Raw genomic sequence first — 21,431 nt, 5'->3', positions numbered from 1 at the left:
TTTTCAAACACTTTAGAGAAAACTGAGGTAATTGATATTGGTCTGTAATTATTCAGTTTATCTTTCTCTCCACTTTTGAAGACAGGCGTTACTATACTATCAATACAAGATGATCTTTCGATGTGGAATTTTTAAGGGAATTTATTATACTGAGTATTTCATACGTATTAGTGGGTTCACAAAAAAAAAGAGGACAGTGTGTGATTTACTAGGGAGAGAGGGTCTAAGTCATGTGACATTTGGGGATGATCTGGTAATTTTGTGAAGAATGAGTTGAATAGTTGAGCAATTTCATAGGGTTCTTTTGTTGAGATATTTCTATTTGCAATAATTTCAATTGAATGTTGATTTGGTCTATGGTTTATAATTTCCCATGCTGTCTTATTATAGTTACATGAGGCCAAGATTTTACTATCAATTGCATGTTGTTTAGCTGAGGCTACTAAATGTTTATACTCAGTTTTTTTAACTTTATATTTTTCTCTCAAATATGGTGATTGGATTAGTTGACCAATTCCCTATTGTACGTAGGTATATTTTTACCAAAAGGTATTCGGTTATTTGTACATATGAAAAATAATTAAAATTCCCAGTAATTTACGAAAAATCACCAGTTATACTAGAAATTGTTAGATTTAGATAAATGATTTATAGGGTATCCAACAGGTAACAGGTAGTGAATGTGGTGGAAAAAGTAGTGAATTCAGTCAGAATGGTAGTGAATAAATGAAAAATTTCAAACGCGCAACAAAAACCTTCGAATCGTTGAAAATGAAAAAAAAATATTTTTAATGAAATTGACGACAGTGTTGGATGTCAGTTTATACAAATTTTCGTTCAAGTTTCAATGTCAATTTTTTCGAAAATTTTCCTGTAAAAAATTGGACTTTGTTGATGTTATTTTTTGAGAACTTGGAAGGGGGCTCGCAGGTTTTCATTTTTTGTCGCGTGTCTTTTTTAAAATTCAATTTTTCTCGAAGAAAACTCTATAGCAAAAAAGGTTTTGGGGAGCGACAGAAGCGATGATGGCGGGCGTGTGGATGGCGACGACCACGATGAAGAGGTAAAGTTGAGTTGCTGCACAGAGTATGTGTAGAGTGTAGTAGACTAACGATCATAGCGTGAAATATGGCTGAAATTTTTTCGCTTTTCCTGCATATTTGTAAAAGTTTTGATAACGCGCATCGAGAAGGTTTGTGAAAAATATCGCTGCGCTGCACTTCATTCTCATTCTACTGCTGCTTCAGTGCTTCTTTAATACATATCGTCTATTAGTTTAGTACACTGGTGACTGGGTAGTGTGTGGTGGGTCGGGTACGTCTTCGTATTCGTATCGCGGATTCGCGGTCTGGTCGCCCTTATCGAATTATAAATTATTGCTTTTGCTTTTGCCTTTGCCGTTTGGATCGCATAATATCGTGTATGCAAATGAAATAGAAGACTGAGAAAAATCGTCTGAAGAAACTGAGCCTCGCTCGTATAAGTAGATACGTATTTTAAATTTCTTCTGTTCTATTCCAAGTACAAATGGGTACGGGTAGTTTTCGTCTGTGTCTGTATCTCTACTTACATGAGCGAATGGAAACTGTCATAAATTACATTTATTCGCTTATTCGACTATACTTTGTTCCATAAATTTAATATCGTCGCTTTTTCGGTTTTAAGGAGGTAGGTAGTATTATAATTAGAGTAAGTACACACGAATAGCCGGCTGAAGATTTGAAAAAATATTTTTGTATGTAGGTCTAGGTATCGTAGATTGTCGTGAATTTTCGTTTTAAAAACACATAACAAAATCTGTTCGCATCTGCAGAAAGAGAGAGGTGTGTTAAACGCTAAAAACGTAAAAACTGTCAGTTCTCAATAAAGGCCTGCGCAGGCAAGTGAAAGTGTTGAGGTATAGTAGCGACACTGACGACGACGACGACGACGAACCACAACCAGTACGACTGTATGGTTTGGACATTGATGATTGTCGTAAAAATTGAAAGCAGTCGTAAAGTTTGGTGACTTTGCAAGCGGCGGTGTAAGGACCAAGAAATTTGATGTACACGCTAAAACGCTGTCGTTGCGTCGCGCCGCCAGATATAAAATCCACAATGGCTGTAATAAAGTACATACGTACGTCTACGTATGTCGTATGTGGAAGTAAATTACGCGAATTTGTGCCATGCCAGTCCTCTGTCAGACGAGGTCGAGGCGCGAGGGAGGAAAGCGAACAAGTATCGAGACACTATACTCGTATTTTGATGGTGTGTTTTGGATATGGCCTTTCCCTGACTCGCTGTGCCCTTGTGCGAGAGTTAGTTGCACCGTGGTGGTGTTACCTTTTCAAGTGTGTATGTATTGTGTACACTGTAGGTACTTTTAGTTGTCTAATGTCGAGGGGGGAGGGGGTTACTCTTTCCTTACTTTCTTATTCGTATAAATGGCTGTGCCTTACATTTTTAATTCGCCACTCGGACCGTCGCCGTCGGACGGAAGTCGCGGATCCGCAATCTCTCGACATTTTTTGACGACGTGATGTGTATACGAGTAGATACGACGATACGATATGACATGTCGACTTTAGTTATAAAATGTTAACGACGACGCGGCGCGACGCCGACGTGTTACGGTAGCATAGCGTCGCGTCGCGTCGGTCGCGATTTTTATCGTCACGTAAATTTTACGATACTCGACTCTACAACTTATTCGTGTGTATGTCGTCGTTTATACAATAATTTTGATTTTGTCCTGTCGTTTCGTTTGTTTCAGGATGGCTAGGTGCAATGTCAACGGCGGTCGCCTTGTTCATATCGCCGGTGACGATATCGTTTTGTCGAAGAAAATCGACTCGTTTGACGGCTGTGATGGGTGGTTTAGTCACCGCTTTGGGATGTCTGTTCACGTCTTTTGCGACGCAATTCCATCAACTCTTTTTCAGCTACGGCACCGTAATAGGTAAGTCTAGCCTCCACCCACCCCCCCCCCCCCCTCCGGTCGGCCAATCATACAGCCACATTCTCTTATTATTTCGGTTTGTTTTCATTTCAGGTGTCGGCGTTGGCCTAACTCGTGATTGTTCAACTTTAATGGTGGCCCAGTATTTTAAACGTCGCAGAGAATTCGTCGAGATATTCATCGTTTCCGGCAGTGGCCTCGGAATATCCGCCATGTCAGCTTACTTGCAAGTCGCCATAACGTAAGTTTCCAGCACATACTCGCTCTTACAATTTATCTAAAATACCCGTTGAATATATGTATTTAAAATTTGCTGGGGTGCGTGATTTGCAATTTTCTACAATTTTATTCTTACGTAATTGGGGGGGGGGGGGGGTCCAGATTCTAGAAGCCAAATTTAGTTTTACTTATTAGTTGATTTCCAGAACGCGAGGGAAAACGATTTTCAATAGTATAGGTGGGTGAACTTCAAAACTGAAAATGGGAAAGTGGGGGTATAAATTTCAAATGATTTTTGCAAATCAATATCAATTTTCAAAGAGTTACTTAGACAAATGTTTTTATCATATGTGTGTTGGTTCAAATTTTTATTGGCAAAAATTGTCCTCTAATCCTATGATTTTTTTTGGGGAGGGGGGGGGTGTTTAGTTTGTTGTTGGTTCTTGAAGCTGACTGGTAACTTTTTGGTAAATACCTGTAATAATTTTTTGTGAATTACCCGAAATTTTTTGGGTGATTACTTACCTGTATTTTTTTTGGTAAATTGCCTATCATTTTTTCAAGTTTTTGTAAATTCATCTTAATTTTTTTGCCAAGTTATCAGTAATTTTCTGTTTTCAATTTTTTGGTAAATTGTCTGTTTTTTTTTTTTTTTTTTTTTTGGTAAATAACCTGTGACTTTTTTTTGGGTAAATTATCGCTAATTTTTCTCATAATTACCTGCAGTTCTTTTTTGGTAAATTACCAGTAATTTTATAAATTTTAATTTTTTGGTCAATGACCGGTGTCTTTTTTTTTTTAAGTAATTTAACGGTTATCTTTTTCTCAATTATTTTGGTAAATTACACCTATTTTTTTTTGTCAAGCTACCAGTAATTTCTTAGTATTTTTTTTTTTTTTTTTTTTTTTTTTTTTTTTGGTAAATTACCAGTAAACTTACTCCTGTTATCAGCAATTTTTTTGGTAAATTGCCTCAATGTCCCCCTCGCCTTTTAGTTATCAATACGTCATATATATGTATGTATTTGGGTTGTATAATGTTGAGAGGCACTGTGTGATCACCGCAGGGGCGCAGGCCAGGGGAAAGGCATTTTGGTGTAAAACTGGATGGCAGATGCTCGTGGTCGTGAGTTATTGCTCCACCCATCATGATAGGAGGTTATCAGCTGATCACCCTCTACTTCTTCAAAGGGGGCAAATGTTGACCTGCGGGAGTACCTCCGGATTTTTGTCAGTTGTATGTAGGCTTTAATAGTGAATAGCTCAGACGAGCAACACTGCTTTATGCGGATTTTTATTTGATTCAAATTTAATCGCATTTTGTTGAATTTTTTCGCGGTTAAATGAATTGAAGGGTTCCTTTCCAAGTCGGCCTAAGTCCATTTTTTTCGTTTCGAGAAAAACACAAATAAGTGTTTTTCTCGCCCTTCCGCTTCAATAATAAATGATGTGATTATATGGTTGTGAAGCTTGATCTTTCTGCTTTAAAGTACCGTATTGGTATTTTTTTAATTTTGCGTATTTTCAGCTCCAGAGCGCGTCAAACAGTCAGAAAAAGTGGACTTAGGCCCATTTGGAATTATCTGATGTTAAAAATTTCGAAAAAGAGCTGAAAAACGCGTTTTTTCAAAAAAAAATTCACGAATCATTCATTTAATACATTTCTGAAACAATTTCATTCGAAGCACCTTCAAATTTCGTCTCTCGAAAATCGTTGAAAAACTTGAAAAAAAACCGGCACAACCGCACTTGTATACAATTCTTAAAAAATGTATGATTTAGGCCACTTTGGAATAATCAGCTGTTTTTTCGAGCCGGCAAAACAGCGCTCCTGAGCGAAAAAAGTAACGCCAGGTGTTGGGACAAGGTGATAAAGGTGTTAACCGACCTGTACCAGCAGATGGCGCTGCTAACTCAAAAATGATAAAAATGGACTTAGGCCGACTTGGAATGGAACCCTTCAATTGTTATAGTGATGATTTTGAATTAATTTTTCCTTGGGTAATCTTGTATGAATTTTTTCGCGATGATTTTGAATTTTTTCCACGGTGGTATCGAATGCATTTTTTCGTGTTGATGCCAAATGAGTGTTTTACTTAGTAGAGTGATTTCAGATGAGATATTGATTGGTGTTTGTTCCAAATGAATTTTTTCTTGCGGATTCATCTGTCATTTTAGCTGAAGAAATTCCGTTTCATCAAATTTCAATTCAACTTCCCAAGTCAAGTTGGGGGAGGGGGTGGGGGTGGGGAATGGCTAAATTGGCGAAAAATTTTCAAAGTTAAAAAGCACAGAAAACTTGTTTTTGATATTTGGGCAATGTTACACAACTTTTGATTTACTATCGTCTGGCTCCGGGTTTCATATTTTCCCCCACCCCTACCACCTTCTGCTGGAAATGAGAATGTTGCAAATTCTATGTCAGTGTCAATTCAGCTCTTGCAGCAAGCGCACTCAGGGTGTCTAACACTCCTATTTATCCTTTTTATCCTACAAAAGTCCTTTTTTTTGCCTATGACACCTTTTTGTCCTTTTAGTGTCCTTTTTTCAACAATTTTATCCAAAAGTCCTTTTTTTTCCTAGGTGACTTTTTCAAATTTTCAATTTTTTCCCTTTTTTCCGGAATTTTGAACTTGTAGAAAAGGGCTCATTTGTCGACTTTTTTTAGAACTTGAATCACACATTTTTGTGAGCTTCTGCCCTTTGCTCTTCTTTTTCCGAATACATGAATTATTGTTCAAATTCAAGAAATGTTCAAAGTTTGAATCAGAAAAATAAACTCTTCCTTCCTTACAGATTTTTTTTTACTTCTCAGCAAAACATGAAATTTTGAAATCAAAACTTTTAGCTTTGCTTCACTCGGGTTTGTTTGCTTTTCTTTTTCAAGTTTGAATTTTTTCTTTTCTTTTTTTTTTGAATTGGGGTGTTGAATCATCATTTAAATTTTAAGATTTTGTTGCAAAATATGTATATTATAGGTAGCTTATTACACAAAAAAAATATAGTTTTCATACCTCTCAAAATACTGAATTTTTAAACGTCACACATACAAAAATCGTTTTTGTATCTCTCGAATTCGAAATGATGATTTTAGAGGGCTTTTGCCCTCGCTTTGTTCGGGTCCGTTAGCTTTTCATTTTCGGATTTTGAATTTTCAAAAAAAAAAAAATTATTCGAATTTCAAAATTTTGAAGCAAAATAATACTTACGAGACTTAGTAACTTATCACACAAGATTACATTAATTGATTTTTTATATGTATCTCCCAAAATACCTTCTAATTTTTGAGAGCTTTCGCCTTCGCTTCGCCAGGGCCAGTTCGTTTCTCTTTTCCTCAATTAATAATAAATTCCGAACTTGAAGGAGAAATCTCGCCCACTCCCGCCCCCTCTTAAAAAATCCCAAGTGTTCAAAAACTGCCCTGTTAAAAGTCCTGCTAAAATTCCTTTGGCTAAAAACTTAAATGGAAATTTTGAACCTCCCACCTTGAAAAAAATTTTGACACCCCTCCCCCTTCACCTAAAAAATTCCATAAGTGCTCGAAAAATGGTCTGCTGAAAATCCTACTAAAAGTCCTTTTTAAGTCCTTTTTTTTCATTTTGAAATTTTGTTAGACACCCTGGCACTGCTTCTGCAATGAATGTGTGTAATGAGTAGATTTTAGTTTTCAAAAATTGGCAAGAATCTGTCTTTAACCGAGTGTTGCAATTCTATTTTTGACGGCCTATTTGTATATTTTTGTTGCGTGTAATTAAAAGTGTAGTACCTATTGGTATTCGATGTTTGTTTTCTCACATAGTATAATTACATTAATTACACCTACCTGTTTTGTTTTTCAGGCGCATCGGTTGGAGGTATGGTCTTCAGCTTATCACGGTGACTGTTTTCCTGACGTTCTTCCTCGCCACCTGCTACAGATCGGCGTCGCTGTACCATCCGCAACGCAGAGCTATACTGCATTTGAAGAATCAAAAGCGTAAAATTAAGGATAAAAATAAAACGGATGATAAACCGCCGTTCATCGACTACAGTACGCTCAAGAGTAAAACTGTACAGATACTTTTACTGTCGACTGGTATCAGCGCATTGGGTATCAATACCCCTATATTTCATTTGGTAAGTAGGCGTACTAAATAGGTTCATACTACATATCTGATTTGATAAAATGTATCGTGTACATGCATATTGCATATTCCACATTTTGCAGGCGTATCAAGCCGAACAAGACGGCTTAACCGATTCGGTATTCTGGTTCCAAGTGTACATGGGCATCGCGTGGACAGTCGGATGCGTTACATTCGGAACGATCGTGGTGCATAATTCGGCGGAATGCCGCATCGGCAGACAGTACCTGTGCCAGGCGTCTATATTCATGTGCGCGCTAGCCATCCTAGCATTGACCACAGTTCAAGGCAACCGCCAAGGATACATGCTGTTCGTTTGGATATACGGCATATTTTGCGGAGGATACAATTACTCGCTGAAAATGTACACTTACGAGCGCGTCCGAGCCCGTAACTTTGCCCGTACTTGGGGATTCGTGCAATGCTCGCAGTCTATTCCCATCGTCGTCGGCGTACCTTTGTCTGGTGAGTGCCTTTAACCAGTATAATAATGTTGAGCGATGGGGAGCGCGGGGTAGAAAAAAAGAAGGAAAGAGCGAAGCGAAACGAAAAGGAAAACAAAAACTGAGAAGAAGGAAAAAATACGAGTACGAAAGGATTAATATCAGGGCCGAAGCAACTTTTACTTTTGTTCGCGAAGATTTTAAGAGATTACCGACATTTATCATAACGAAATCGTTGGTTTGAAAGTGTACTGTCACAATTTCCAACCGCCCTCGTCGGCGCGGCCTCCTGCTTTTCGCCCATTTTGCTCTCGTACTTTTACGAAGATCGCGTTATTTTTTTTCTCCTCCTTTCGAAAGTACGTACTCGTACGTCTACGCTGAAGGCTGAACGCTGAACGCTGGCGGCTCTACGAAATATGGATGGGCGCGCGATAAAACGTTATTAATTTAACGATAAGATTGGTCCGGTGGCGTTCGATATAATTTACAGCGCTGTAAATTTCCGCCGCGACGTCCGATCTTTTGCGAACAAGTGTTACGAAAGTGTGCTCCTCGAATCGTCCGCTCGTCCGCCCTTTAAACGTTTTTCCTAATCTTTTAAAACTTGCCTCGTAATTTATACGACCATTGTGCCATGTTTCGACGCTAGCCCGCCACTTGGCCAAAATTACTGACGCTATCGCTGCCGCAGACATTTCATATTATACGTACACGAATTTTTTATTCGTTCGTATTTATTTAGCGGATAAAAATTACCCACACCCACAGCGCTTATCAAATAACTGTTCTTCCTTTTTTCGTTTTCATTGGAAAACATTGCTGCACTCGATGTCTGGATGATGAAGAGAACCAGTCTGCATTCGAGCATGTACTTGTATTTGAGCGAGCGACTCTTTGAATTTGTAGCTCTCATTCCGACAAATTTCGTCGAAAAATTCAGGCCAAAAAAAAAGAGAAGGGGCGTCAAAAGTTGGTTTTTGGGGGCATAAGTAGGTACATGAGATTGGAAAGAATAAATCCTCTAAATTTTTTTAATGTTGATCCCCAAATTTGAGGCTCTTGAAATCAAAATTGACCCGGCTTCGCTTTAGTTTTCTTTTTGAAGTAGGTAATCGTTGAAAGCTTTGAATTTTCAAAAAATCGATTCAATTTTAGAAGTCTAAAAAGTTGGTTAATTCTCGTAGCTTCTCGGCATCATTTCCCCTCCTTTTGATTAACCTCGTGTCTATATTTTTGTTTCTCTGACGAGTAATTTACTGGGCACACCCAGTTGCCGATTGTTAATTTTGGTACTCATTTCGTTGTTACAGGCTACATAAACGTGGAGTATGGCGAAAAAACCGGCTACTATTTCAGTTCATCGTGCGCTATCCTCGGATGTCTGGTTCTATTCATGGTGGACCTGCACAAACGCAAACTTACCAGACATAAACACCACGAAGAAAGCGGCGGCGGCGGCGGTGGCAGCGGCAGCAAAAAACTATGCGCTTCGGACGCGTGTCCACGACGTCGCAAACTCTCATTCACTGCCGAACCGGAAGAAGTGCTGGTTGTAGAGCCAGCCGCCAATTCGCATCCGGACAAGCCCGAACTGACTTGCATCTCGGAAGAGGGCATCGCCGATATGGACTTACCCGATAATCTGCTCGACGACTTGGATTATATCGGCGACTGCATAACATCTTGTAACAAGGTCGAGAATTACCTTATGCTGAGCGAATTCGAGAATAATCTCATAGCCGAGATGCCCGTCATTATGGATCGCAAAGGTAGACGATGGTCACTCGCTAAACAAACTGCTGAAGAAGAACCATCCAAGTCGACAGGTAAATGGCGTTTGGTAGCCGGAGCGAATCGTTTGATAACCGTTATTGACGAAGCTTCCGTTTGAATAATGCGTTATTTTGTTTGTTTTATTAATTTACATTTTTATTTGTTTATTTATTGATTTGTATTATTTATACCTTAAGTAATATATTTTAAGCATTTATTCTTTGACAATATTAGATTTATTTGTACAATTTGACCGGATGTTCCTTTTTTTTTTTTATTCCATTTCGCCCGGCAACGAGTCGTATATTGTATCTATACTATACCTACTTTTCATTTACTTACCTACTTGTATGAGTGTGAACAAACGAGTACTTTTTGATTTGTTTTATACTGTACGTTTTATTGATTTAATATTGAAGTGGTGCTAAGATGTTTTCTCCGTTTCTCACAATGATTATTATGATTTCAACTGCATCATTCATAAAGCATCTGTCATTTTGTTTTCATTTTCATGTTTGTCAATGGTTTAGTTAATTCATGTTTTCCACTTGTTGTTGAGATACTGTTGTTGTACCAAAAGAAATGAAAGTAAAAAATGTTTTGTAGTGTGTTAATGCATCACTTTTGTTTTGTCTAGCTCATTTTTTGGCTAATTCTAGAACAGAATTATATGTAAATTGGGCCCTTTTCTAAAATGTGTTGAAATTTGACCCCAAAAATTGGACTCTCGAATGACTTTGAAATTTGGACCCTCAAATGACTTTGCAATTTGAACCCCCAAAAGTTGGACCCTCGAATGACATTGAAATTAGGACCCTCAAAAGTTGGACCCTCGAATGACATTGAAATTAGGACCCTCAAAAGTTGGACCCTCGAATGACATTGAAATTAGGGCCCTCAAAAGTTGGACCCTCGAATGACATTGAAATTTGGACCCTAGAATGGCATCGAAATTAGGACCCTCAAAAGTTGGACCCTCGAATGACATTGAAATTTGGACCCTCGAATGGCATCGAAATTAGAACCCTCAAAAGTTGGACCCTCGAATGACATTGAAATTTGGACCCTCAAAAGTTGGACCCTCGAATGACACTGAAATTAGGACCCCACAAAAGATTGAAATTAGGACCCTCAAAAGTTGGATCCTCGAATGACACTGAAATTAGGACGTTGGACCCTCTAATGACACTGAAATTAGGACCCCACAAAAGTTGGACCCTTGAATGACATTGAAATTAGGACCCCACATTCAGTTTTGACACCCATAAACATTTAGTTTTGACACCCATAAACATTTAGTTTTGACACCCATAAAAATTCAGTTTTGACACCCATGAAAATTTGCATGGGTGTGTTTATGGGTGTCAAAGTTTTTCAAAATTTCATGGGTGTCAAAACTGAATTTTTAACTGAATTTTTATGGGTGTCAATTTCATGGGTGTCAAAACTAAATGTTTATGGGTGTCAAAGTTGGGTGTCAAAACTGAATTTTTATGGGTGTCAAAATTTCATGGGTGTCAAAACTGAATGTTTTCATGGGTGTCAAAGTATCAAAACTGAATGTTTATGGGTGTCAAAGTTTTTCAAAATTTCATGGGTGTCAAAACTGAATTTTTATGGGTGTCAAAACTGAATGTTTATGGGTGTCAAAGTTTTTCATAATGGTTGATAAACTGAATTTTTATGGGTGTCAAAATTTTTCATATTATGGGTATCAAAACTGAATGTTTATGGGTGTCAAAAGTTTTTTCATATGTTTATGGGTAAATTTTTTGTATGGGTCATATTTTCATTTGCGAGTAATGGGTGTCAAAAGTTTTCATATTTCCATGGAAGTCATTTTTATGGGTGTCAAAATTTTTCATATTTTCATGTGCCAAAATTTTAATATTCTTATGGGTGTCAAAATTTCAATTGTTTTGTAAATTCATAGGTGTCAAAGGGTGTTTTCATATTTTCATGGGTGTAACAATTTTATGGGTGTCAAAGGGTGTTTTCATGGGTGTCAAAATTTTTGTATTTTCATAAATGGGTGTTTTCGACACCCTTGACACTTTTGACCCCCAAAAATTAGACTCTTGAATTACTTGAAAATTTTGGTGTTTTTGACACCCATAAAAATATGAAAATTTTGAAACCCATGAAAATGGAAATATGAAACTTTTGACCCCCAACCCGAAAATTGGACATTGAAATTTTGGCCACCAAAAATTAGACCCTTGAATGACATCGAATTTTTGACACACACACACCCCCCCCCTCCTCCAATCAGACTCTTGAATGACATTGAAATGTTGACTCCTCCCCCTTTCCCATCAGACCCATGAATGATTTTGAAGTGTGGACCCCTAAATGACCTAAAACCAGACCTTTTCTAGAATGACTTTTGTTTTTGTTGAAAATTGGGCCATTTTATTTTAGAATGCGTTTTGTATATAAAAAGCGAACCCCTGTCATTCTAGAATGACTCGGAAATCTAATTCTAGAATGCCTTTTTTTGTATAGACAGCGGTCCCTGTCAGAATGACTTCTTCTGTTGAAAGTTGGGCCCCGTCATTGTTGAACGCCTTTTGTATATGAAAAGCGGACTTCTGTCATTCTACAATGACAAATTGGGAAATTGGGCCTTGTTACAGAATGACATGAACTGAAATGAGACCAACAAAAAGTCATTCTAGCAGGATAAACTCGAATGAAGCCTGCCTCTAGAATGACCTTTGTTGGCTGTTTTTTGTCTGCTGAAAATGGGTTCATTCCATTTTAGACTTTCCCATCTTCCAAAAAGGTTTCGGCTCTCGACTTTTTTTCACGATTTAAGACAAAAAAGTCATTCTAGAACAGACCATTATTCCAGCAGAATAGAAAAAAGGCATAAATACAAAAAAAGTAATTTCAAATACCAACCAAATAACAACATTTTACATTATTTTGCCTACGTTTGAAATAAAGTCATTCTAAAATATCTAAATGCAAAGACAACAAAAACTTATTCCACAGGCAAAAAAAACTACATTTTACAACCTTTTGAATATATCTACATTTAAGAAGTCATTCTAAAAGCAAACAACATTTTGGATACATTGATTGAAAAAAGTCATTCTGAAGTGATTCCAGAACAAACCACATTTGAAAAAGTCATTCTAGAACAGATCACATTTTGGAAAAGCAAAATTGTGGTGCCCGCTATGCTATAAACTTGGTACGTACTTGTGGTGCTCACCTCAAAATTTTTTCACATTAATGCAAAGTGTGTACGAATGGTGTACTCGAAATAACGCTCATGAACAGTACATTTTTTTTTTTTTTTTTTTACAAAAAACTAAAAGAGAAAATAAGATCACAGATTGTAAAAATAAGTAAAACTAAACAAACCAGATTCAATTAACCGCAGCTCTGCCTCTGGAACTTTGAGTTTCTTCGAGAGCTTTTATATTGAGAACACTGCGAACTCCAATTTGCCAGGTGAAGCCTGTGTTATCGATAATAGCGGCTTCTACTACAACCTGATATTGACCACCAGACGTAAATCCCAACAGAAATTCAGCTCTAAAGAAATCCCTATGCGGTTTGACTGTTTGTGTGAGAATAGGAGGACCACCATCGTTCATCTGTGAAAAGTAAAAACACGAATAAAAAAATTCACGCACCGAACACTATTACGTACGTAATTGTCTTACTTTGAAATCTTGAACTGCATTTGAGCGAGCAGTCAATTGAGTGGTAACAGTCAATACTATGCCGTCCGCTGATCGGAATAGTATCGGTTTACTGCCGTGAGATAGAACACCCTCCACTTTGACAGCGAGTTGAGTACCACTGGTAACTGAAATATGCTCTCCACTACGCGGCTGCGGAGAAACAGCTAACTGAAAGTTATGAAGAAAAATAAGCGTATTAAAATGTTATTTGAATCTGATGAAAGACCAAAATTGACGAAGTGGTAACTTACAGTAACATTCGTGCATTGCAAAGCTTGGAAAAAGAATCTCGGATAACACATCGGAGCTAATATTATCGTTTTGACTTGTTTTTTCAAACAGCTTATATGCTACAGAAGGAGAAAAGCAACAAACAAATTCTTAGTAATGTAACACTACTTCAAATTATGAAACTTTTTTTTTTTAGAAGACCAGACAGCTGTTACGTATTATTTTATTACCTGATGAGTCAAAACATTGCCAGGTAAGTTTAATGACTTTTTCATATTGTACGCCGCTTTACAACTTTTAACCATTAATTGAATCTCCAGCGGACCTTCCAGCAATCTGAAAATAAAAACAGTAGTTTTGTTAAAAATGAGCATAGTTTTGTTTTGGTTTTCTGAATAAAAAATAACTTACTCGGAGTTTAAAACAATTTCTTCCAATTGACTGTTGGAAAATGCTATTTGTTCCACATTATTCGCCACGAAAGTGCACATGTATTGCAATCTATTTTTTTTCAAATTCAGGAAAACTTGCAATCAAAATTTAATAAATAGAAACGAATCGTTCACATCCTCGCCTCTTACTCGCAGTTACGCAAATTCTAACAATTGGTGAAAAAGGATACGCTTTAATATTCAATAACGAGTTCGGATCAGCATCGAACGCTGATTGATACAGTTTCCAATACAAGTCAGCGCAAGCTTTCAGTTCTTTGGCACGTTTACGTAGCTGAAAACAAAACAATCGTCAGTTCAATTTGAATCGAAATTCGTTACAATTTGCTTCGCCTTTGCCAGGAGAAATTTATTCATTTGGAACTAGAGTAATACAAGTTCGGTGATTTACTTGATTAGTCACTTGTCCGTAACGTTGCAAGTCGTCTCTAGTATTTTGAATGATGGTTGACGCGATGGCCGGTGGTGGCGATAAGCAGAATACATTACAGGTAGCCAGCAATAAAGAAAAGCTTTGCAGCATTTCGCATCTCAACCTCGCATACTCCGTTTGAAATGAAAGTGAAAACGCCGGCGTACTTGCAGCCTGAAAATTGGCACACGTTTCAAAATTATAATAAATAAATCGATCAATTAATTAATCTTAATTAATCCGTACAAACCTTAAACGACGATGTAGCTTTACAATAATTTGTTATACTGTTGCTGATCCGGTTGAAAAGTTTTTTACCATTCTTAGTTTGTAGATTAGCTTCGGCGATGCTTATTTCTTGCAAACCGGTAAGCCAGAAATGAAGATGCTCCGAGCTGACTCGATCGCGAATACTACTGCAGATACGTTGACAAACGCCGAAATGGCCGTATCTCGCAGCCGATCTAGCAATTTTATAGCATGACCACAGATTTGAGTCCGAAACAACCGTACTGATCGCGTCTCGCATTTCGTCCGATTCTTTGCAACCAGCCGAGCTTTGAAATAACGAGCTACATAAAGTGGACTGAAAGAAAAATACGAGTACCAACCAAACATTACATCTCGTTCTTCGATGAAAATTTTCAAATTCCAACACTCCGTATTAAAAACGAAAAAATAAATTACTTTAGTTTCCGAACTGTTGGTAGACATTTTCAGAAATGAAAAGATATCTTGCATATGCGAATGTACAGCCGCAGGTTCTAAATTCCCGATCGCACACAACGCTTGGCACAGCAGTAGATTTTTGTTTTCTGAAATTGTAATAGATTTATTAAACGAACCGTTTTTTGTTTTTTTTTCTTCGGAATTGTATCGAATTGAATTGAAAAATGAATCGAAAAACTTACTCGGACTTTTCAATAAACTCGACGCAATCAATCCGACAAAACGAGAGCAAAGCTGCCTCCTCGCGTAACATAACGATACCGCATTTCGTAAAGCACATTTTAAAATTTCATCTGGGACTTCTTCGTTGTTATCGCTGCACGATAAGAAAAGTAGATACGACTCAACGCAGTCCACATTGTCGTCGCAGTTGTTCAATAATTGCTCAGTGTAGCTACGAAACACAGTATTCGACCATTTAAATGAAATAAATAAAAACGAAATTATCAAAATAACTTATAGTACACTCACCAGTAGCAAGCCATTTGAGTTATTATTCTGACAGCTTTTCCGGCAATATGAAGGTTATTCGATAACGAAGTTTCATAGCAAAGTTCCATCAACGGCGAATCTGTGAGCGAATTATCGATGAAATCAACAAATTACGCAAAAATCAATCATAATTATAATTTCAATCTTACCAGGATTGTAATACATATGACAAACAGCCGGCGACTGAGTCAGAATAATAATAATATCGAAAATATATCCAACCAGCTTCTCCGAGTCTGTCGAGCCTGCTACGGTAATGAGTTCAGCTACTGAATCTTCAGACCAATAATGACTGCCGCGTTTGGCCAACGTATACAAGCCGGAGACCGCTGCAACACGTATAATCCAACGAGGTTCTTCGGCCACATATCTGGCTAATAATTTAACCTATGACAAAGTTAATCGTGTTTAGTTAAAATCAACCACACTTCGATCTAAATTTAAAACACTCCGTAAACGCGTACTTGCTCCGGTATATCAACCAGCGTAGCTGCAGCCAATTGAGTTAATGTTTTCAAAGTGACCAACACGAAATCTTGGGCGGGATATTTCGCCAGTAAATCTATGCACAGAGTACGAACCTACGAGTAACAAAATCCGGGTAAAAATTCAGAAATCACGATCAACGCCTCGATAAAAACGAATAACTTATTCCTCTTACCATCGCAGAAGTCGCAGTATCGTGATGCATGTGTTGTAATATAGGTATGAGCTGTAATTTCATATGCACCGGTGTGGTAAGACCTTGAATCATGTCGGATATTTTGTTACAAACGCTGACGGCGAATGATCTACGAAAAGCAGACATTTAATATACGTACATTGTACACATCAATTATTTTCAAACCGAAATATCGTTAAATCAATTAAAAACTCACCTAGATTGAGCTGCGAACTGAACAGCGGCGAAAATAGCCGCTTCGACTTCGACGGCGTTATGAGAATCCAGACAGCTTCTAATACTGTGGTGTACATTTTGTCTTTCAGGAATAATACCAGCTACACTGCCGAGAGTTCTAAGCGTTAGAGCTCGAGCAACCTAAACCAGCACAAAAACAACAACGTTAATCAATTGAAAATTATAACAGTAATTCTAATATGTAATTACCATACTCTACTCACCGGATCGTTTGAATGAATCACACTGAAAACACGACGAATAAACTCATCGACGTTGATTATTTTATCGAAATGTTTTTCACTTTGTTGACAAACTTTAACAATCCATAATCTGAGAAAATTATTCCTACGAAAACATTTCGAAAATGTATTAAATTCTAGCGCCAAATATTCATTCTTCAACGCGAAAAATTGAAATGAATTCAAATACGAACCCAACACGAAACTGCTCGGCCAATTTCAAGAATGACGAGTTGATCAATATGGGAAACGGATACTTTTCGAATAGCTTCGGAAAACGTACAATGGCCTCGCATTGTTCACCAATCTTATTCGAGTGTAATCCTAAACAAAAAAATACAGTTCATCGAGTTAATTTTTAATTATAATCGTTGGCAAATTAATTAATTATTCGCTTACCTTTATCCAATTCGGTCAACGCCGAGTTAGCATCTTGCTCAGGTTCTCCTAGAGTACTTTCGTTCAAAGTACAAAACCGCAGTGCTGAAACAGACATTCTCGAGTTCAATCACTACGTTATTTTAATAAAAGCGCGTCCACTTTATGTTCATTTCATTAAATTGGACCAAAAATATTCGATGAAAAATGCCGAAATCCGAAATAAAAATTCGAATTCGAAAGAAATCGGAAATAAAAACACAGCTTTGAAAACCGAATACTTCACAGCGACGGATAGCGCATGATAGCAAGGCGCAGGCATGCCAACCCACTTTGGCGTTATTTTTTCGTTCCGTGTTTGCAAATTCACTAGCGCTCCAACGGCGCTATTTAGAACTAGGGTAACATAAATTTGAAAAAAACCATTTCCGGTGGTCTCCAAAGTCCCAATATTTTTATTTTTTTTTATCTGGAAACATTTCGGAGCAACGGTTAAATGCAGGACCGCCTGAGCGTGCGAGCGCGCATACACGTACGCGTATACGTGTATGCGCATGGGGGGGTAGTTTTCGACGTGTTAGAGCAACATGAATAGCGTTGTAAAACGCATTTCTGCAAGCTGCTCCGGTAGCGCTTGGCTATGGTAACGGATCGCTGTGCAAGAAGTCTGGGTTCGATTCCCTCGTTGGGCAGAAATTTTTTCAAAATTTTTTTTCGCGATTTTAATTTTTACGAGTTGAATTTTTACAGAAAAAGTAATTAAATTATTTTTTTTTGCTTACAAACAATGAATAAATTTATTAGTATTATTTTTCGAATGGCATGCCGAATTAACAAAGCGACCCGCGCAACCGAGGCGAAGCCGAGGTGAGCGGACACAACGCCCCCCAACACTAAGGCCAACACTAAAATTTTACTCAAAAAAAACTCAGCAATCTGCTAAAACTAACGATTCGTTATCTAATAAAAAGTAAAAACAGCATAAATAAGAAAAAAAAAATGTCAGAAAAACTCAGGCTGTCCTGCATTTAACCGCTGCTACATTTCGGGGGGTTGATTTTTATCAGTTCAACCTGTTCAAATAATAAAACTTCATCAAATAATTAAATTTAAAATTAAAATGAAATTTCTGCTAATATTCCAATTAGAACAGCAATTCTCGAGCATTATTTCGCACGATTCATTTCATCCCTAAAACTGCGTCTCACTCCAACGTTTGTTAAGTGGAAACGCAGTTATCATTTTGTGAGAATAATGACCTTTTATCGATTTCTGCTGCTGTTTTAGTTCGGGGTGTGACCGAAAGTTGAAACAGTCTGGTTCAGGGGTAATTCACGAGGGTAGTACCGACTGCTGAGTATTCTCGTAATCACAGCCTAACACTCAGGTTCGCGGTTCGTGCAATTTTCCAGCGAACGCTACTACGTTTTTCGTGAAACGAGGTTACTTCGCCTTTACCTGGTCGGTCATCGCACTCGGATTTAGTGTATCATTGGGTCAATTGTTGTTGTTATTTCGCAAATTCGGCCACATTTTCACCCAATTATTATGAGTAAATAATATTCACGTCGTCGTGTAAATCTTTCGAATTACTTATTCGTCCGATTCAGTATGGAAAAAGCTCTGCCTTATAAGATCGTCGACAGCAGTGGCCAAAATAGATACGGTGTCGTTGTCACGTCTTTGCACGGATTGATTAAAAAAGGTAAAAAATATCGTACCTCTGTGGTTCGTTGCTTTCTCGCTTTTAGTTTTATGCCAGAGTTGTAAAATTTTTCGGTCGTTTGTAGCTCATGAAAAATTCGGCGCATCTCCCGGAATGAAAATCGTACTGGAAAGCGATGGAACCGAAGTCGACGAAGAAGAATACTTTAGCACACTGGAACAAAACACATGCTTCATGATTTTAAAAGAAAACGAAGACTGGGTACCTCCCTCTCAGTATAATTATTTGTGAGTTTGATTTCTCGATTTTTTTTTTACCTAATCAGATACGATTTGAATTTTTCGAGTCGAATCGCATTCGTTTATAATTTATAAAATACATTCGCTCGTTACACTTCACACGTCTTCCCTTCGTTAACTAAAACAAAACGTGCCTCAAGATGATGATGACGATGGGAGGAAGGGAAGGGCATCCTTTCGTTGAAATACAATAACGCGTAAATTTACGGCAAACTGAATAGGCAACTTATTTTACATCATTTTTTCGGAGCACGTATTTGCAGAAAAATGAATATGCGACTTATTTTTCACGATCAGTAAAATATTTTTCATTGAAAATAATTTCAAAGTTCGAAAGGTCATTGTACGCAAATTTGACGGAGCAGCAGGAAAATTATCGCTCCTTATACTCGCAAAATTATCAACTTTTTTCTCCACTAGTAGTCAAGTACCTACATAATTCGGTGCTAATTCTCGATTGAAAATGATTTCAGGAAAAAATACAACAACAAAGACGAAGTAGACTACTCCAATAATCAAGATCTGGTGCATCTTTTGGAACGTATACGTAACGACGCTGGTCAACTTTCAATGCTCGGCGGTAAAGAATTGGAATTGCTTTCCGATATGGATCCCGAAAGTTTAAGCGATATAATACAAGACAAGTGAGGAATAAAAAGTCGCCTCGTAACGACTGCACACACTTTAATCGTTCGACGTGACGAATTTAACGCTGGTCTTTTATACATACCGCAGAGAATGGCTAGTAGAAGTGAAAGAAGCGAGCAGTAGATACAACGAAGACAGACGTGATGCGAAAGAAGCGCTGAAATTATTGAAAATCTACCACCAAGCTACCAATAGCATGATTCAAAGAGGTTACGCGAATGTCACATCGACCGGCACATCGGCCAACGAAGCTGTACAATAATTTGATTTCAGTTTTATTATTACTATTTTTATTAATTTTTTTCCACGATACGCTGTCACCCATGTAAGTAATTTAATTTTGTCGTTTTTTTTTTCGTTCGTTCGTTTTCCCTCTAAATTCTCCATTTCCCGGTTATTTTTTTACTTTTCCAATTGGTTTTATATTTAAATTTTCTACACAGTCTTTTCCCCACAAATTCATCATATCATTTCGATAACTAAAAACTCCAAAATGTACGAGCACGAAATGGAAATATGAAATTGATGTACCGTAAGCAGTTTTGTTCAAAATCTTTCCGAAATGGGTCTTAGTGTAATCGATTTTTAATTTTTTCGTTTGCGAATAAATCACTTATACATAACTTTCGTAGGTACTTAGTTGTAGAGTCAAGTGTGGCTTTCGTCGATCGTAATTTATTCGTCGCAAGTAACCGTACGTCGTGTCGCGTCGTTCAACAGTACGTACTTATAGAATAATATTAGTAACGCGGGTCATTTTTCTTTAAGTAGGTACGAATAAATTGAAAACGTGGCTATAATATGTTATTAATATTCGAACAATTTTTTAAAATCAAAACATCCGCACGGTATTTTTCTTATAAATTGAGTTTTGAAGTCGGGTAAAGCTTGTCTTTAGTCTGTTCAAAGTTCGAATAACGCGCTGATAAAAGTTGTAGTAACTTTTTTCATCGAAAAATGCCTCGCAAATATAATCTTTATTCCGACCATCGTTCTTAAATAAATAAAACAGTAAAATCTGTTGGCTCGATATCGAATATTGTCAATTGGACGACTTCGCGTTCCATAATTATATAATAAATCCCAAACGAGAACCGAGAGAACCGAGAACCGTTCATCATTCGAGTTCTTTAAGCTCAACAGAATTTTATACGAGCGTATTTTCAGCTCATCATTGCTCATTCTATCACTCACCTGAGCTTTTTAATTTTTACGTCATGTCTCATGTTCCTTTCTTTCGAAAGCACACAGATTACGCGATTCAATTCGATTCGATTGTGTCTTGTGTAACAATGTGGCACGAAAAAGCAAAATTAATTGCAGTACAGATGAAGTGCGTGCGTGAGTGTTTCGAGTACTGATTAAGAGTATTTCCTTTCATCGGCACCACTTTTTTTTATAACGCCAATCATTTTTGTACGTTTCAATTTTTTTTTTTTTTTTGAAATTTGCGCTTGTATTTTCGTACACACTCTACATTGTACGAGTTTGTTTGTGTTAATTTTTTATTTATTCATTTTGTTAATAAATCTAATGTAATAACTATAATACCTTACGAATGTATGTTTGTAAGAGGTGGCAGCACGATTGTTTCCTCTTTTTGTTTTATTCTTTTAGTTTCGTTAATGTGCGCTATTATTAATATAGCTGTAATGTTGTGTTCCCCTGCGTATTTGTAAAATTTGTTTTGTTTTTTTGTTTTTTTTTTTTTGTTTCTCCTTTCAATTTTTTCCCGTTTTAGTGTTACAATACTGTATTTAATAAAATATTTGTACAGAGAA

At 37.2% G+C, this 21,431-nt stretch overlaps 3 protein-coding genes across 16 annotated transcripts in view; 2 read left to right on the top strand and 1 right to left on the bottom strand.

The window, feature by feature from the left end:
• LOC135849400 (monocarboxylate transporter 10) overlaps positions 1-10,119 on the top strand; it is a 229,820-nt gene extending 219,701 nt beyond the window's left edge. For all 14 annotated transcript variants that reach the window (XM_065369815.1, XM_065369823.1, XM_065369827.1 and 11 more), the window contains 5 exons: positions 2,758-2,943; positions 3,037-3,184; positions 7,002-7,278; positions 7,370-7,751; positions 9,043-10,119. In XM_065369815.1, the coding sequence (XP_065225887.1) occupies positions 2,758-2,943; positions 3,037-3,184; positions 7,002-7,278; positions 7,370-7,751; positions 9,043-9,623 (1,574 nt within the window). In that variant the 3' untranslated portion in view covers positions 9,624-10,119. The remainder of the gene's footprint in view (positions 1-2,757; positions 2,944-3,036; positions 3,185-7,001; positions 7,279-7,369; positions 7,752-9,042) is intronic.
• A 2,658-nt stretch (positions 10,120-12,777) lies between these two features.
• INTS7 (Integrator complex subunit 7) lies at positions 12,778-17,298 on the bottom strand. Its single transcript, XM_065369797.1, has 18 exons — positions 17,059-17,298; positions 16,854-16,983; positions 16,642-16,765; positions 16,398-16,558; positions 16,181-16,310; positions 15,984-16,100; positions 15,669-15,906; positions 15,499-15,598; positions 15,210-15,421; positions 14,986-15,113; positions 14,549-14,884; positions 14,278-14,472; positions 14,057-14,160; positions 13,846-13,935; positions 13,665-13,770; positions 13,455-13,553; positions 13,183-13,371; positions 12,778-13,113 (listed from the first exon to the last, which is right to left on the bottom strand). Exons 1-18 carry the CDS (start codon positions 17,153-17,155, stop codon positions 12,883-12,885), a joined length of 2,787 nt encoding a protein of 928 aa, XP_065225869.1. The 5' UTR covers positions 17,156-17,298; the 3' UTR covers positions 12,778-12,882.
• An 804-nt stretch (positions 17,299-18,102) lies between these two features.
• LOC135849406 (DNA fragmentation factor subunit alpha-like) lies at positions 18,103-21,431 on the top strand. Its single transcript, XM_065369833.1, has 4 exons — positions 18,103-18,742; positions 18,828-18,990; positions 19,476-19,646; positions 19,738-21,431. The coding sequence occupies exons 1-4, from the start codon at positions 18,649-18,651 to the stop codon at positions 19,910-19,912; spliced, it is 603 nt and encodes a 200-aa protein (XP_065225905.1). The 5' UTR covers positions 18,103-18,648; the 3' UTR covers positions 19,913-21,431.

Source organism: Planococcus citri, chromosome 5 (genome assembly GCF_950023065.1).
Source record: "Planococcus citri chromosome 5, ihPlaCitr1.1, whole genome shotgun sequence".
In the NCBI taxonomy this organism is placed as follows: domain Eukaryota; kingdom Metazoa; phylum Arthropoda; class Insecta; order Hemiptera; family Pseudococcidae; genus Planococcus; species Planococcus citri.
The sequence above is the reverse complement of the archived record's forward strand: the minus strand, read 5'-3'. Positions and strand labels throughout refer to the sequence as shown.

Bases quoted from the DNA above. Each gene is read 5' to 3' on its own strand.
- INTS7 (XM_065369797.1), bottom strand. From the start codon at position 17,155: ATGTCTGTTTCAGCACTGCGGTTTTGTACTTTGAACGAAAGTACTCTA. The intron at 16,101-16,180 runs GTAAGAGGAATA...TGTTACTCGTAG, and splicing joins ATACTGCGACTTCTGCGATG to GTTCGTACTCTGTGCATAGA. The intron at 14,161-14,277 runs GTAAATCACCGA...TTTTGTTTTCAG, and splicing joins ACGGACAAGTGACTAATCAA to CTACGTAAACGTGCCAAAGA.
- LOC135849406 (XM_065369833.1), top strand. From the start codon at position 18,649: ATGGAAAAAGCTCTGCCTTATAAGATCGTCGACAGCAGTGGCCAAAAT. The intron at 18,743-18,827 runs GTAAAAAATATC...GGTCGTTTGTAG, and splicing joins GCACGGATTGATTAAAAAAG to CTCATGAAAAATTCGGCGCA. The intron at 18,991-19,475 runs GTGAGTTTGATT...AAATGATTTCAG, and splicing joins CCCTCTCAGTATAATTATTT to GAAAAAATACAACAACAAAG.